This window comes from Onychomys torridus, chromosome 15, assembly GCF_903995425.1.
Source record: "Onychomys torridus chromosome 15, mOncTor1.1, whole genome shotgun sequence".
Taxonomy (NCBI): domain Eukaryota; kingdom Metazoa; phylum Chordata; class Mammalia; order Rodentia; family Cricetidae; genus Onychomys; species Onychomys torridus.
The window spans coordinates 44,668,112-44,686,181 of NC_050457.1; the positions used below are offsets into that span (position 1 = coordinate 44,668,112).

An 18,070-nucleotide genomic window follows, 5' to 3' on the forward strand; every position below is an offset into this window, starting at 1 on the left:
TCATATACACGGTGGAGTATTACTCAGCTATAAAAAACATAATGACACCGTGAAATTTGTTGGCAAATGGATGGAACTGGAAAATATCATCCTGAGTGAGGTAACACAGATGTAGAAAGACAAACATGGTATGTACAAACTCATAAGTGGATACTAGATATAAAGCAAAGGATAATCATACTACAACACACAGCTTCAGAGAAACGAGGAAACTAAAAGCTACAGATTCTAAAGAGATGTGGTCCTCAAGCTCTCCAAGTCCCTAAAGGGATACCTTCAAAACTGTGCTATTCATTTTAAAATGCAGTTCCTCTTAATGATAAGGAGAAAGGAAAGTGTTGTTTGCACATGTTTCACATTAGAAATTTCTGGCTAACATCTTGAGGATTTTTAATCAAGGAACATTCATTCAAGCCCAGTAAGCGAATTGGGGTCTGACACATACTTACTTCCCTTAGCTCCTGATCCATGGTGAGACTGCCTTGGGTTCAATCCCTGCTAGGTTCTCCAGTCTATTCTCCCTGTATCATCAACTTCTGCCTGAACAAGAGGGGAGGTTTTTTCCTACTTTGTTACTAGACAGAAAAATAAGAAACTCCCTCCACACCAAGGTTCTGATACAAAACTGCACTTACAGTTTTGTTGCTTTGGAAATTAGAGACATTATAAACAGTTTGGGAATTCTCATGAAAATTGGAGGGGGTCCCTTGGCATAGGAGATGATCATAAAGTCAACTAAATGGATCCCTTTGTGGTTTTGTAGTTGAAAAATCAAATTTAGTCTAGGGCCTTGGTTGATTTTCCCCAGTAATACAGGGAGTCTGAAGCAGCTGAATAACATAAAAAACACAGCATTGCTGCTCACCCAGAGAGGCACCCCAGTTCTTAAGAAGGCTGAATTCAGGCGCCTTCATAAACAAACATTGAGAAATAGTACTGAATTCCTCAGTGCACACCATCTTTATCAGCCTTTAGAATTGCTGTTTTATATGCTGCTAGAGCCTCAGAGGAATCAAATCTACATTGTGTTCATCTAGTGTAAGGAGAAGAGGAAGTGATGAAAATATGCCAGAGGAAGGCCCCCCCAAAAGGGAAAAATTACAGAAAATTGGCTGTTCTGAGAATATGGTGTTTTCTAATCTGCTTAAATGTGCTTTCTCTGAAAAGACATTAGTCAAGAAAATTTGTTTTGATTGTGCTGATGAATAAATTACAAAGTTAATATAAATCAATCATCTCCTAACCTCCCTAGTTTTCTATGAAATCAACAAAATCTTTATGCATGGAAATGTAGAAAAATCATTTGTTGCCATTCACAGAAATAAAGAAAATTATAACAATTTCCTAAATAGCTAGGTTCTAATTATTAACTTTCTTGCACAATTTTCAATATTCCAAAAGCATATTATTTTTATCTTTTTCATTTTTATAATTTTTTAACTTTTTTGAGATTACAATTATATCATTCCCCTCTTTCCTTAATCCCCTAACTCCTCCCATGCATCCCCCAATACACTCCCACTAAAATTTATGATCTCTTTTTCATTAATTGTTACATATGTGTGTATGCTCATATGTGTGTGCACATATACATGTGTGTGCATACATACATATATATTCCTATTTATATAAACCTATACACATATACATATATATCTACACACATATATATTTAGTGATACACATATGTGTATATATGTGTATTCATAAATATGTAAACATGTGAATTCATAAATATGCAAATACAACCTACTCAATCCGAATGAAATGACTTACATGTATTTGCTTTGGGGACAGCATTGAGTTCCAGGATGCTGCTAACCATCACAGTAACAGTCAGACTCACCAGCCCTCAGACCATTTTGATAATGATGTGAATGAATCAGGATTCTGGAGAAGAGCAGCAGCTATTCTTGCTGATTGCAATGAACACCCTCAAAAAATGTAGAAATTTTTATTTATTTATTAGTAGTTTTTTGGATAAAGATCCTGCTGAGTGTTTCTTAGACTTTCATGATCATTACTCACTAAAATATAGATCAGTGCTCATTCTAATCCAGATTCCTGCTGCCTTATTCTAATTTCCCAGGCCTAAAATGGAGGTGGGGCATGGAATTTACATTTCAAATAAGTATACCAGGTTCATCTTGGGACAAGGTGCTGTGGAAGACACACTCAGGAAAAGTGAAGCAGACTTGGAAAACTGAGAAAAATGTGTCTATTAGATAGATACCAACAACATCTATTCGAAATGGATCAAATATCTAAAGGTAAGGCTGAAACTCTGAAATTACTAGGAGAGAGCATAGAGGAAACTCTTCAATAGGCAAAGGCAGGGACTTTCTGAAACAGACTCCACAGCTCAGTAAATCATACCAAGGATTGACAAATAGGATTACATGAAATTAAAAAGCTTCTGCACAGCAAGAGAAACAGGAAAGTAAAGTGACAGCCTGTACAGAATGAAAGGAACATCTTTGCTCACCATCCATCTCACGTGGATTGGTATCTAGAATGCATTTAAAAAGTAAAATCTAATTAAATACTGAAAAAGCAAAACAGCCCAATCAATAATGGGATAAAATGAAAAGAAAAAAATGTTGGTAAGGATGTGGGGAAAGAAAAAAATCCCCATACACAGCTGGTCGAAGTGTAATTAGTGCAACCACTCATAGTGGGGAGAGAGGCTCTTCCCCACAAATCTAAAGCTGGAACTACCATTGACCCAGCTGTGGCACTCCTGGTATGTATCCATGCACTCATCCTACCACAGAGATACTAACACATCCATGTTCACTGCTGCATTGTTCACAATAGCCAAGACATGGTACCAGCCTAGATGTCTGCCAAGAGGAGAGTGAGTAAAAGAAACAGGCTGCGTATGCATGCAATCTAGTTTTATTCAGCCACAATCAAAATCAAAAAAAAAATTTTTTTTGCTGGAAAATGGGTATCATTGGGCTTTGTCATATTAAGCAAAATAAGCCTGGCTCAGAAGACAGAAATTATCTGTTTCTTCTAATTTTTGGATCCTACACTTTTTATACATATATGACATAGCATGAGCAGAAGGGGCACTGGGGAAGGAAAGAAAATAGATGGAGTTTGAAAGAAGATGGAGAAAAAAGAGGATGGGCGTGCTATGGTAAAAAAAATACATGGTATACTTGAAGTTGTCTTTATGAACTCTAACACCATTTATAAAAAATACACCAATAAATTCTCAATTGAAGAATGATTAAGCCAAAGGCTTAGTTTTAAGCTTTTCATCTTTGGATCTGCAATAAGCTTCCTTAATAAAAAAAAAAAAAAAAGCCTGAGAAAACAGCCATCAAAATTGCTAGGAGCATCTTCCATTTCCACCCAGCCCCATAGATTTTTAAGACGACTTCACAGTAGCTATCACCTCCCCTGTATTGGAGACTGCAATCACACAGCTTTAGGCTTCAGGGGCACTTGGACAAGATTCAGGTTTACCTTCTGAAAATGCCATGGCCAAGAAATCCATTTAAGAAATCATTTGAAACCAAATAGATATAAAGGAGCCTAGGGAGAGCCTGAGCCTGTGGGATAACTAAGGTTCTGAGAAGTCAGTGAGGAGTGGTGGGGAGGGGGTCAGAGTGGCTTGGTCTTGCCTCTGTGTCAGTTGGTCATTTCTTGCAACTGCCCCTGACAGGCATTCCGGTCCACTGAGCATGCCCAGTTGTGTGACTGATTTTCACCAAATAGAACTATCAGGACCACCTAAAAGCTTTACCAACATCCAGCCAGTAAAGTGGCCACCAAAACAAATCATTCTTAAACTTGTGATCAATGGACCCAACAATGGAGAAAGCGACTCCTTTCATCTATAACAATGGTTTGAGTCCTGCTTTCTAATTTCTTCTTCCTCAGATATACTGGTCTCCTCCAAAGGGACAACATTCGGTGAGATGCAGCAATCTTGGTTAGCAGGAGATCAGAAACAAAACAATGTGAGGGTGGTAGAATCGAGTATCATCCACCTTAACAGCAAACTCATCAGCAAACTGATCGCCCTGCCAATCAAGTGAGGAAGGATTTTCGCTTAGGGAACCTTATGTGAGAAACTTGCCAACTTGCTTCACTGACTTTTTAGCTGAACTGCTTCTGATACTTAGATGCTGTCTCTTGTAAAGCCTACAACAGCCAAAACAACTCCCAGCATGGAGGAATACACAGGTAAGCAGCTCTGGCTTCTGAGGAGTAGGAAGTCTAATATAAGCTGAGGCATGTTTTTTCTGCATGATTATACACCTTAAAGGTTTTCTGAAATGCTTTTGCTGAGGTCAGATTATTTCCCTCTATTTCTTCTTTATTTAAAAATTGACAAAATATTGATTGGGGAAGGGCCGTGTGTGTGTGTGTGTGTGTGTGTGTGTGTGTGTGTGTGTGTGTGTGTGTATAGCTACATGTGTGAATATATATATATATTAAAGATGTATTCTCATTTAATTTTTAATATTTTAAAATCTTTGAACAACATTTTCCTCCAGTTTTTAACAGCGCTATCTTTTGCTTTGCCTAAAGTTCTACACTAGCAGGGTATATGCTTGACTCAGAGGCTCATGGGAAATCTTTACCCCCTCTTCCTACCAGCCTGCCATTAGCCTGAAATTGCTGCTGTCTTGATTCCATCTTTGTGTTGCTGCTGTTGATGGTGGCAGCAGCAGTAGGGGTGGTGGTAATGGTGTCAGCTGCAGTGATAGCATTTAATAACTTCCTATCGCCTTTTATCCAAAAACACATATTTCTGGAAAATACAAATCCAGTACTTAAGTCTTTATTGGGAAAAGGCAAAGTGTCATGAACATGGGACCAGAGGAAGGTCCTGGGAAGCACGAAAGGGTAGATAAACAAGAAGAAAGTGTGGGAGGAAAACTCGGGGGCTCATTAAGGGAGGAAGGGAGAAGAGTGAAGAAGTGATTTCCACTGTTTCTTCCAATGCTAAAGTCAGATGTGAAGGATACTCATATTGAACCCGAGAGTCAAACCTTGCAAGAGGACTCGGAGAGGGTGCTACACACTTGATCAGAGCTATAAGTAGGAATCCAGCATGTTCTGTGTGCACCTCCACACTGAACTTTGCTTTCAGAATGATCACTATGCATATGTTAACATCAAGACCCTTGGGGATAGGAAATGTGAGTGCAATACATTCCTATTATCAAGAGCTAGCAATGAAAAGAGAGACAGATTTTGTTTTTAAAGGGGAGAATAAAGGCAGACAAGAATTGAATTTCTGTGACTGCTGCTAACGGGGTGGGGGGAGCACAGTTTGATGCATATTTTAATTTTCGTCTGTGTATTTTAGAGATGTTTGGTGATATTAACCTCACTATTGGGATGCTGAGTAAGGAGGACAACATTAGTAAGGTATGTAAAGATCTCTTGCCCATTCATCGTCTCAAATCCAGCAATTGACACATTCTGTACATGGTCTCCTTTGCTTCAGCTTCCTCCTTTTTTTTCTAGCTTCTCTTATGTCATCAAATATTTTTAAAATGTATCTGTAATAGAAGTTATTACAGTGCCGAAATAATGGTATTTATCATTTCCAGAATCACAGAAGTTACTGAAGGATACAATTGTTTGTAACCATATGTAGGTAGAAGCAAGAAGAGGGAAATGCCAGATTTATAACCATGCAATTTAGATTCTCCTCCTTTGTACTATGAAGGTTGCTTTGAAAATGTGCACACTTCCCGTGCCCATCCATCACGCTATCTCACAGCCTGAAAATTTCTCTGGAAATTGAAGGTTTTTCTGTCATCAAGAGCCAAATAACAGTTACTGCCTTTCACTGAACACTTGTCTATGAAGTAGAGAGTTCTTGATGCTTTCTACATAACATGTGTTATGCAATGTTCATTTCTCACAACTCTACGATGTTGTATTTCTATTTTTCCTTTGACAACTGAGAAAAATGAAACACTGATACATTGTGTGACTTACCAAAATAAGGACAGCTGCAGCAGATCCAGACAGAAGCCCATCTCATGCCAACAAAGTCACCCTAATAATTGTTCAACATTGCCTTTTGGGAAAGGCAATGTCTAATGTCTATGTTGTTATGTTGGGACCTAGTGAAGTTCAACCCTCCTTGCATATGGTTAGCTTGAAGAAAATACCAGAATAGGCCTCACTGTCAGGTATTATTAATTATTTCCTTCAATGACAAGACAAGGCATATGAACCTGGCATTAGGTATGATTAACAACCATTTTATGAATCTCACAACAGAAACTAATTTTCCCAGAGAGCACTGTTTCTCAAACACTTAGAAACACTTAGGAAATGACTTCTGGGCTGATTAAGTACTGAGACAGAGTTTCTAGAGGAGAGACTAAAGAATAGTACTTTTGGCAACTGCTTCTAGGTTGTTTTAATGCTGGGGAAAATTGATCAATGGAAATTGAGGAAGGGTCTAAACAGACAACTCAGCAGTTGAAAACACAGGCTGCTCTTGCTTAAGACCTGATTTGCTTCCAACATCCGCACCTGGTAACTCATAAGTGCCTGTATCCCTAGTTCTGAGGGATCTAACTTCCTCTTCTGGCCTCTGTAGTCATTGTACTCACATGTATGTAGATACACACAGGACATACACATAAATAAAAAGAAATAAAATTTTTGCAAGAAATAGAAATGGGGTTGTAGATCATACTTTGATCCCAGCACTCAAGAGGCAGAAGCAGGCAGACCTATATGAGTTTGAGGCCAGGCTGGTCTACATAGCAAGTTCCAAGCCAGCCATGCTTACATGTGAGATGTCTTGAAAAAAAAAAAAAAAAAGGAAATGGGCCCAGATGTGGTATAAAAATAGCCACCACTACAAACAATGAGTGAAAGTCTCAGCTAAGATTCAAGTACTCAAAGTCAAGAGTGTAGCATCAGCACTCAACAGGAACCACAAGTGAAGTTCTCTGTGACTCTTTCCCCAGTTACAAGTGTATTGGTGGTGCTCATAGGTTGATAAAGCATTGTTGTGAACATGAATGCAATGTTCCAACTAAAGGGTACATCCCAGCTCCAAAACATGGTAAAGACCTCATAAAGTGACCTTTGCAAAGAGAACAAGGCCTTCAAAAATCAGAAAATGAACATGAAGCAAGGCAGGGTCTTACAGGTGCTTAGGTAAGCTCAGGAAACACAGAGAAGAAAGACAAACGGTACCTTTTTCTACCATTTCCTAGGGCCAGTCCTATAGAATAGTATGAAGACAGGTATAATGGGGCTGGAGAGATAGCTCAGAAGTTAAGCGTACTGACTGCTCTTCAAGAGGTCCTGAGTTCAACTCCCAGCTACCACATGGTGACTCACAACCATCTGTAATGAGATCTGGTGCCCTCTTCTGGCCTGCAGGCATATATGCAGGCAGAACACTGTATACATAATAAATAAATATAACCTTTAAAAAAAACAAAACATGGGTACAACCCTAGACGTACATGCTTTAGGCAATTGGAGATCTGAGAATTCCAGTCTCCCTTTCATCTTCTACAGGATTTGTCAGCATCTGCAAGTTTTATAACAGCACCAACATGGGCATGTGTTTAAATCATGTCTCCCAGAGCTACACTGCTGTCCAAAAAGGTCCCCTTATATTGTCTCAGAAAAGGCATGGATGAAATGAAAGCCTATAACACACCTTGGGATGCCACTTCACAATGCATCAATGTCCTAGATGAGACAAGGAGGTTCTTAGTGTCATAACAAAGGCCCCAGTTGTAATAGCAGCGAATCAGGTGATGGACACTTCCATGAGAACTCTACAACTGGGACTGTCAGACATTTTGATCTGAGAGGCAAATACTGGACTGCTCTGCCTCTAATTAAATTATATCTTTTCTTAAAAATGTAACAGGGTAAAATAAGTTTTAGAATTAATATTGCTTTATATGTAAGCCTTTGACTCCTAAAGATGCAAATTATGCTTAGAAGTCTAGACCACTGTGCAGCAAATATATTTTTGCTTATTTTAGTGCCGTCATTTATTTAGACTTCATCTGAGTTCTTTATTTTGGAAACTGATTCTTTTGTACACTTTTCTGTTCACAGGAAGACATTTACAGTCATCTTGCTTCTTTTATTCAGAATACTGACATCTTGGATGATGCAATAGTCCAAAAGTTGATTTATTACACTTCTAAAGACATGAGGGATGAGGATGTAAGTTTGGTTCTTGGTGGTGAATGAATGTACACTAGGCTGGTATCGAAGACTTTGGGTAACTCAAAAAAAAAAAAAAAAAAACATGTAAATACAGAAAAGCCCTTCCTTCATGGCTTCTAGAACCATAACTGAAATGTCTGTTCTTCATGGTAGCTTACATAGTTACTTGCAGAATCTCTTGGTTACCACTGCACAGACTAGGAAAATGAGACAAATATAAGAAATATTATCCAACCTTCCTTTGATGAGGAAGTTTATACTTGAGAGAGTTGATTTCAGTGGAGCACAACCATCTGCTGACAGAAAGAAGACCTAGGCCCCAGTTTTCTTGGGTTCCATATCACTTCCTATCTCTGTATCTGCCTCCTTATCTTGCATTGTGTGATTTTTTTTCCCAGATCTCAACACAGGAATTCCTTATATTCTATGTTAAAGCTCTCTGATGCTTTTATGAGTACAGGGTTTTGTTTTGTTTTTAATCATGTTGTGGTTTTATTTTCCTTAGTTGGGAGGGATAATGAAATTTATCAAGTTCACCATCACAATAAATAGAAGTGTCTCCCAATATTTCTAAATTTTAAGATAATTAAATCAGAATTACACCAAAATTAAAGCTGTAAACTTCAGGCCAAATTCATTTTACCATTACTTATCCAGCCACAGTAACTCATATTTCTAAAATATAAAACTCTGCCATCAAGGTACCTGATCAAGTAGCAAGAAAATAATGAGCTAGGATTAGTATCTCATGCCTGTAACACCAGTTCTTGGGAAGTTGGGGTGGGAGAGTCATGAGTTAAAGGTCAGCCTGAACTATACAAGTGAAACTTTGTCTGAAGATAAAGGCAAAAAAGCAGTGATTAGCCCCAAGTCTATTAAGAATTGCATTAAAAAATTGCCTCTGCCTTCCCATTTACTGACACCTACCTGAGAGATTTATACTATGAATTTGAAGCAGTCTTTTCTTTCTCTATCTCAAATCTAGGTGAACTTAGAATATTGCATAGACTATTCCCCCATTTTAGACTCGTTCTTCTACATATTTCTTTTTTAACTTTCCTCCTCAGATTCCCAGAGAAATCAGAATGCTGGCTGGTGAGGTGTTGGTGTCTCTTGCTGCTCATGATTTCAACTCTGTGATGTATGAAGTGCAAAGTAACTTCAAGATTCTAGAGCTGCCAAATGAATTTGTTATGCTTGCCCTGGCTGAACTGGCAAGCAGCTATGGTATGAAAGGAACAGTCCAAATTTTCCCTAGGAAATAACTACCCCTGTCTAATTGCCTAAAGTAAAAAAGAGAGTTAAGGCAAAAGCAAGGATGTCTATGTTTGACTGCACTAAAGAGTGTTGATAGAAAAGTATGAGAGGTGTTGTAAGCATAGATGTACCCGATGACCAGCCATTGATTCAGGATGCACCAAATATGGCTGAGCTCTCCACCATCTCCCTCCTGCCCTTCTTCTGTCTTTGGATCTACAGAAGCACATTCCCCACGAGGCATGAGAGGCCAGCAACAGGACACTCACATGAGAAAGTTTTTCCACCATTTGTTTCTATAGTACTTGATTGAACAGATGCTATCGAGCACCTGTCATGTTTGCTGTACCTTGGGGACAGGGGCAAAGCTAGATAGGAAACACGAACATCAGTGAACTAACAATCCAAATAAGCAATTGCTTATTCCTAATCAGCATGTATAAGCAGCTACAGAGCCAGTGCTTTCCTTCAGAACCACCACACCTCGAATAACCATAGTCAGATGGGGAAGAAGAGCAAGGACACAGTCTTCCTATTGCCCTTCTCCTATCGATTCTATGCCATTCAGTCCTGGGAAATTTGTTGCAGATACAAGAAACAGTCAGGATTTCCCATACGAAAGGGCGAATGATGCCTTTTCCTCTTGTACCTTCACTGCAGTGTCGCAGAGCATCCCCTTCATGATGATGACCCTGCTTACCATGCAGACCATGCTCAGGCTGGTAGAGGATGAAAGTATGAGGCAAACCTTCTGTATAGGTGGGTACCATCATGATTCTTTTTTCTTTTCTTTTCTTTTTTTTTTTTTTTTTTTTTTTTTTTTGCTTAAGACCAGACATGCTTCCAGAACACTTCTCAGATAGATCGCAAGGAGTCTTCCAAAGAGTTTATATCAATTCTGCTCTGCCACCAGTGTATAAGAATACTAGCTATACCTTAATCTGGTTGGCATGTGGTATGGACTATTAAATGTGTTCCATCTGGACAGAATATCTCATAGTAATAGTATATCATGGTAGTTTAACTTTACATTTAATTAATCATTAATTAACCTTGCCAAGACAATGTTTACGTTTATTTGATGAAATTAAGATGATTTAGAGCCTTTTGCTAATTGTCCGTTCTCTCTCTCAGAATAAAGTGGTGGTCCTTCCCATCTCTGTGGTTTTCTCAGTCTGTGTTTTTTGTTGTTGTTGTTGTTGTTGTTGTTGTTTTTTAATGCAGCCCTTGAAAAATTCAGTAAGGCCATTTACAAATATGTCAACCACTGGAAAGATTTCCCCTACCCCAAACTGGATGCTAACCGGCTCTCTGACAAGATCTTCATGCTCTTCCGGTACATAATGGAGAAATGGACATCCCAAGCCTCACCCATAACTGTGAGTGGAGTTTCAGATAGGCTCAAGTTGCATCCTTACCCCCAATGCTGGTTACACCCTTTTTAGACTTTAGTTGTATCATACACACACACATACATACATACATACATATATACATACATACATATGTATGTATATGCATATGTGCATACATATATGTATACATATATGTATATATTTCAAATTTCAGTGACCTTCTTTAGTTTCTTGTCTACACTTTGAGCTATTAAAGCAAATTTGCAGCAGGGAGGATTTCAAGACAGGGTTTCTCTATGTAACCCTAGCTGTCCTGGAACTCACTCTCTCTGTAGACCAGGCTGGCTTTTTAAGGCATTTTATAAAAAGAATCTTTGAGAGTTCAATTTACAAATATGGAACTTTTTAAATTTTCTCTTTTTCTTAGCTGGTAAGTTCAGTTCTTGTGGGTATCATTAGTCATGTTCTAGGGGGTATATCAAGCCTATCAATTTTTTTTAGCAACTTCACTGTTTATCCATTGTCCCATGCAAACTTTTGTGAAAGAAAACAACATGCCAGATCCTCTTCTAGATGATGAAGATACATCAGAGATTGAATAGACCAAAATCACACTCTGGTATTTCAATGTGTGAAGAAAACAAATGAGTAAATGAGAGAATGTCAACTCTTTATGTTTCATATATCATAAACTACATTTGAACTAAATTACTAACTTGAGAAAAGCAGTAGGTCCAAAAAATTTGCTGGTGTCTACCAATAACACAATTAGATAAATTGTGACAAAAGAATTCACTCATCTATGTGAAAATATGGCAATTCTTTATGGCGAATGAATTACAAAATACTTTCACATGTATAATTCCATCTTTGTTTTGCTTAATATAATTTTTAATTAATATATATTTTTAAGTAGGCTGTTTATGTTTCTTCTTGCTGTCTTATAAAAGGTTTAAGACTGGGTTTGTTTTCTAAGTCTGGGAACATCTGGGGTGGCTAAATCTTTAGCCAGTGGAACTTCTAAAGTATCTCTTCTTCGAGGAACCTGCATAGCAACATCCAGCACCTTCACTTCATGGCTATGCACATAGCTTACCACAGGAAGAGCCAGGCAAGTGATTAAAATGTTAAGCAAAATAGTAGGGCTCACTTCACTCCCTGAGGAGCTCTGCTAAGGCTATAGCATGGGAACTGAGCCTGATATCCCACAACAGCATCAAACCCACTGCAGAGCAGGCTGGAGATGGGGTCACAGCATGCTTCAGTGAGGAAGAAGGGGAACACTAGACCAAGGGCAGGAATGAATGAAACCAGAAAATCATCTCAGTGATGTAATGAAGAGACATAGATATTGCACAAGATCTGGGACTTTTTCTTTTAAAGAATGAAATCTTTGAAACATTCTCAACAAGGATTTGAACATTAGGAAAATTATTAGGATATCAGTTTTAAAGATACACCAGCTATATGTTTTAGATTCTTTTGTTGCTGATAAAAAGCAACTTAGGGGAGGAAAGGTTTATTTTATCTTAGTTGAGAAGACACAATCTAACTACAAAGGGAAAGTATGGCTGTAGGCAGTTCCAAAAGTGGCAAGATTTTGTGTGTGTGCAGCTGGGATTCTTTACAACACACCTTGGTGAAACAGGAAGCAGAAACAAACAAACAGGAAATGAGGCCATGCTAAAAAAAAAAAAAAAAAACCACCCTTTGTGAGCCATTTCCTCCAATATGGCTTCATTTCATGATTTCATTATTCAGCCTTCTAGAACAGTACCACCAGGTGGAGACCGAATGTATAAATACATGAATCCATGGAGGATAATTCCAACTTCAATAGGGATAAACAGAAGCAAAATAATCAGAAAGCTATAAAGCTATTCCAGGTCATAAATGATGTAATCAGTTATCACACTGTCAGTCAATCCAATCAGAGGAGGTAGAGGCTGATGAACAGAATCAACAGAGTTTCATATGGACTGGATGCTTAAAGTGGAGTAAATGGAGGCCTTTGGTGTAAACCCCAGATTTCTGATGTAAGTGATCTTGGTGTCATTAAATAAAATAAGGGAATGAGGAAGAATAACAAGTTTGAGAAAGTGTGTTTAATGGGTTTAATGCAGACATCCTGACTTGAATGCCTATGATGTGTTAGTAGGCTTGGATATATTCAGGCTCATAATTAAGAAGAAAACCAAAAACTACCTACATGTGTTTGAGTGCCATTATTATTTAAGGAAGAACTGAATGATATTAGACAGTGTTGTCCAAGAACAGCATGGGGAACTGAAGGTGGCAAAAATAAGTTCTGGGAAAACACAAAGAAATAACTCATGATGGAAGATGGATAAAGATTTCTGAAGGAAGAAGAAAAAGGAGAATGAAACTACAGAAACTAAGAAAGAACGAAATTCAAAATAGCAAGTAAAGATTTACAATCCATTACCACAAAACTCAAGCAAGAAAAGTCTTGGAAAGTATGCAGGTCACAGAAGTGTGCATGAGAAGAACCACCACAGCTGACACACTCCCAAGTGAAATAAATGGTGCTGCTATGAGCCACTACATTTTCATATGGTTCGTTGTAAAATAAAACTTTGCAGATTACCATACATATGCCCTACAGAAAGTAGGCTGTCAAAGTATTCACTAAACTGTTCATTTTTACTTAAAAATTATTTTTTTAGGATAAATATAGTGGTGATGCCTAGATTTTTATGGTCAATAATTGTCATATAGTATGTTCTGGGAGTTGCTCATTTCCAATGTCAAATGGGAGCTGGACTATGTGGTGGTATTGTGTTCCCCCAAAAATTGTGCACTCTAATAAACTTATCTTGGGTCAGAGAATAGAACAGCCACAATATTAAACATAGAGGTTAGGCAATGGTAGCACACACCTTTAATCCCAGCACTCTGGAGGCAGAAGAATCTTGGTATCTTTTAAAATTTATTATGTGGTTTTCTTTTTCGTTTTTTTTGAGAGAGGGTCTCTCATATTATGTAGCTCTGGCTGTTCTGGAACTCACAAGGTAGACCAGGCTGCCTTGAATTCACAGAGATCCACCTGCTTCTGCCTCCAGAGTACTGGGATTAAAGGCATGTGCTACCACAGATATTGGTGAAATTATTAAGGCCACTCCACATAGTTAAAAAGGGAGGTTTATTTTGTGTGGTAACTTACAAATGAAGGGATAGGTAGGTTGCAGGGTCTGGGAAAGGTATGGCACGGTCCAGCGGTGTTCTCTGGAGAACTCTGCTCGGTCTACCTCCAGTGTCCAGGGTCCCAGAACCAAGAGAGAGACCTCCTCTCGATCCTGGGTCTTCTGCTTCCTTCCTCTGCCCTGCCTTGTGGGTGAGACTTTTACCGAAGCCTCAATGGGGGTTGGAACTTCCAGGCCAATGCTGGGATGGCTACCCACTACAGGACTACAGTGGACTTCTGGGTGGGAGGTAAGAAGCAGAGGTAGGAAATTTAGAACAGTACATCTAAAACTTTAAGAAAAGGAAGAAAGTAAGTAAAATATTGTAGGGAAAATGATGTGAGGGGAAAGTATCAACGCAATATGGAATGTTGTGTGACACTTCTCTTGGGAACATACAAACAAACATGGACTCAGTTGAGAAGAGGTTGAAGACAGGGGACTAAGAGCAATCAAAGTATCACCAAAATCCAACTTGCTGAAGCAATGGGTTTTACTGGTATTAATTACAGGATATAGTGGTTAGCTTCAGAAGCAAAAATGACTCCTTCAAGACAGCTGTATCACCAAAGACCATCCCAGCATGGGTGACAACTCACGCAAGCTACAAACTTATACTGTGCTAATACCCAACCTTCAGGAGGCTCTACTGGGTTGAAGAGTGTCCTTTCCAGGTAGTTCAATTGACCTAAGCCTCTTCCAAGCAGCTCAGCTGGTTTCTGCTTCATTTGGGCAGTTGAGTTTGCCAACCTTACTGCTTATATAGTCCTGGGGAGGAACAGGTCTAGGGCATCTTGTCAGTTTCAGGAACTTCCTGAAAACTCTGAGTTCTTTGTTTCCCGAGCTTAATGAGCATCCCTGAGAATGGAATGTTTCACTTCCTCTTAGATCATCCTATTGTTTCACCTCCCGCTAAACAGCTTGTGTCTTGAGGAGCTTCCCTGTGAAATAAAAAGTTGTAATCTCAGACAGTGAAGTGTTCTGTCACTGGAAACAAACTTGCCTGCTGGAAGGAATATTTCATTTCCCCTTTAAACATCCTGTTGCTTTACACTTCACATCTTGTGTCTTAGCAAGCTTCCCTCCAAAATGGAAGGTTTTAATCTGGAGGAAACTGTTCTACAATAGAGAATCATGTTGTTCATGCAGCACTCTTTACCTGCGTGTTTTCAAAAAAAAAAAAAAAAAAAAACTGCTTCATTTCTAAAGGTGCTTTTCCCCTAAAGAAGATTTTTGTGTTTATGGAGTCCCCAAGGCACTTGGTGCACTGAAATCTATACACAAAGCACAGCACCGTGTCAACAATGACCTTTGTTTATTGCCTTTACAGACTTTGGCCATAGTCAAGATCTGTGGCCCCACCATCAGCCTGCTGCTGCATCGGGAAGAGTTTCGTGAATATGCCCTGGGCCAAATAACCTGGCTCCTGACGCACTACAAAGACAAGGAGAGTGATTTCTACCTCACACAGGTGAGAGGAGAGGCTCCATGTGTAACCTCTCTGAGGACACTAAGTCTCAAGGGCACTGGGGGAGCTCAAACACCTGTTCAGTGAGTAGCTCCACTTAAATACTTTGGGGGACACAGACATACAGAGCTTGTCACAACTGTTGATGGAAACTCCAAAGGGGACCAAAGAACTGTCACTCCAAGCTGATGAGATCAGAATCACTAAGAAAACTTGTAAGTGCGGTGAGGTCGTGTGTGTTCTTCTCACGCAATGTCGTCGTTGGTCTTTATCTCTTGTGCAATTGCTTCTCTGGCACCATCCATCTAACCCACAAGTGCTTCCATTTCAGAGTCTAAAACAGATACTGACCGCAATGGTGCTCTATGACATTGTCCTTCCCATGAACCTGAGAAGATCCATCCTTGCCAGTTTGCTCCACCAGGTAGGAAGTCTGTTCTGTCCAGTCTACTTGCTCAATCCGAACTGTTTCTCTACTTTTAACTCCTGCCTATGCCCGATTGTTGCTCCTTTCTGTTCAGTTCTGCAGAGTACCAGAGCCTCCGATAAAGGAAAACAAAATTGAAGCTTCAAGCTGTTTCCTCGTTCTAGGTATGACCCAGCATCCAGAGTGTTCATAAAAATATCTCAAAATGACCAAGATGGCAGAGTGTGCTGTCAGTGGAATTGCTTCCACACATACAGAGTGTTCCTAAAGCTCACGGCATCCTCTGCCTGCCCTTCTACTCATAAGAACACATGATGAATGACGTGGGTTGGGTGACTGGTCATGTCAGGCTGCCCTGGGACCAGACAGTTTTTCTAGAAAACCAGCATGAATTTCTCACCCTAAAGATAGGAAATTGCTATTTCTCTGAGTCTATAAGATACTGTGACACTGTCAAGTGCGAAGTCATGGTTGGTTGGTTGGTTTCATCCTTGGTCATTCCTTTGATTCCAAGCACTTGAGTAAAAAATTCTCCTCTTTTTTGTCCTTTTCTTTTTATTCATCTTATGCTTGCAATACCTTACTTATGTCTCCTTTCTATCACCTGGTAAATGCCCAGCACAGATTACAGAGGAGATGCCAAGGTCCCTGGATCAGTGCATAAAACCACAGTTGAAAACAGTCTTTGGGTTCCTCTGAGAGCACCTTCCCCAGGTCATCTCTCCTACCTCATTGCATATCTTTATGATTTCTAAGTATTTTTAACCTGTTTGTTTTGTTTTTTGTTGTTGTTGTTGTTGTTGTTGTTGTTGTTGTTGTTGTTTTACAGGTGTTTTGCTTGTGTGTGTGTGTGTGTGTGTGTGTGTGTTCTATGCACTGTGTGTGCAGTGTGCGTAGAGACCAGAAGAGAGCATTGAATCACATGGAACTGGAGTTAAAGATGCTTTAGAGGCATCATGTAGGTGCTGAGAATCAAGCCAAGGTCCTCTAGATGAGTGTTCAGTGCTGTTAACTACTAAGCAATTGTTCCAGCCCTCTCTCTTCTCTCCTAACTCCTCTGATTATGTACATTCTTCTTCCCAGCCAGGCTAATTCACTAATTCACTTTACTCTGATAGCCATCCCTCTAGTCAGTCATTGTATTGCTCTGTCCTGTAGCCCTCCAGTTTCTAGGCTGATGAGACATTAGTCCAGGCTCTGGCTCCATCTTCAGTTTTCTCACCATGCCCCTTCATATACTTCTTATCCTTTTCTTATAAGGGACACTAGTTCCTTTGAGTTAGGACCCATTCTACGAGCCATCTCTAGATTGTCTCTGCCAACATCCCTAACGTCCACATGAGACCAAAGTCACAGGTGTTAAGCAGAGTAACCCAGGTCCTGCGAGTTTCTAGAGAACAAACTGCTTAACTAATTCTGATTACTACAGAAGCCTGGATGGAAGTCACAAAACCAACCACAGAGCGACCTCGACAATCCTCATGAAGAAATTCCTGTCTGCCCATTCATAAGTACCTTACCTAAGCGGAAAATGAGTTCTTGTATATGCTACATGAACATATCAAAACAACATAATGTATAATTAATATATGCTAATATGAATTCTTTGGAGGCATTCTCACAAACTTGGTATTTCTAAACCTGCAGCTCATGCCAATCCTGCAGACCTGCTGGAGTTTTTTGATGAACAAATAAGAAGTACCAATGAGGCTGTTCGAACAGGAATTTTAACTTTGTTGAGACTGACTATCAATGCTGAGGGTGAGTAGTAGAGATAAAGCCAGGACAGTTCCAGTTATCAGCAAGATGGTAACAGGGGCTCACGGTTCCCAAATCCTGTGCTACGTATTCTTTGCAAGGTCCCCTAAGAATGAAACTGTCTTCTGGCTCTTCTGTGGTCTCACCCACTGAGGCAGGCATTTTCAGGTACTTCTCCTCTTCTGTGAAATTTACAAATGCATTTCATTGAGGAAGAAATTTGAGGAACTAAATTTAAAATTTGGAAGATATAGCAATTTAGTGAAGTGGCTTAATTGTAAATAGTAAAGGAATATAGAATTCTCTACATTAAAAACAAGGTAGAATGTAATTAATTACTATATCTCATTACTTCCAAAAATCATATTTAATAATAGTGAGCATGTCTTTCAATAACATCTTTAATTCA

The 18,070-nt window shown here is 39.2% G+C and overlaps 1 protein-coding gene across 1 annotated transcript in view; it reads left to right on the forward strand.

Annotated features, from left to right (window-relative positions):
- Positions 1-3,745: 3,745 nt before the first annotated feature.
- The window catches only part of Mroh2b (maestro heat like repeat family member 2B), a 57,461-nt gene continuing 43,136 nt past the window's right edge, over positions 3,746-18,070 (forward strand). The window contains exons 1-10 of the mRNA XM_036207344.1: positions 3,746-4,200; positions 5,333-5,394; positions 8,080-8,190; positions 9,261-9,420; positions 10,111-10,209; positions 10,675-10,829; positions 15,339-15,479; positions 15,808-15,900; positions 15,998-16,067; positions 17,551-17,664. Of these exons, the coding sequence (XP_036063237.1) occupies positions 4,140-4,200; positions 5,333-5,394; positions 8,080-8,190; positions 9,261-9,420; positions 10,111-10,209; positions 10,675-10,829; positions 15,339-15,479; positions 15,808-15,900; positions 15,998-16,067; positions 17,551-17,664 (1,066 nt within the window). The 5' untranslated portion in view covers positions 3,746-4,139. The remainder of the gene's footprint in view (positions 4,201-5,332; positions 5,395-8,079; positions 8,191-9,260; positions 9,421-10,110; positions 10,210-10,674; positions 10,830-15,338; positions 15,480-15,807; positions 15,901-15,997; positions 16,068-17,550; positions 17,665-18,070) is intronic.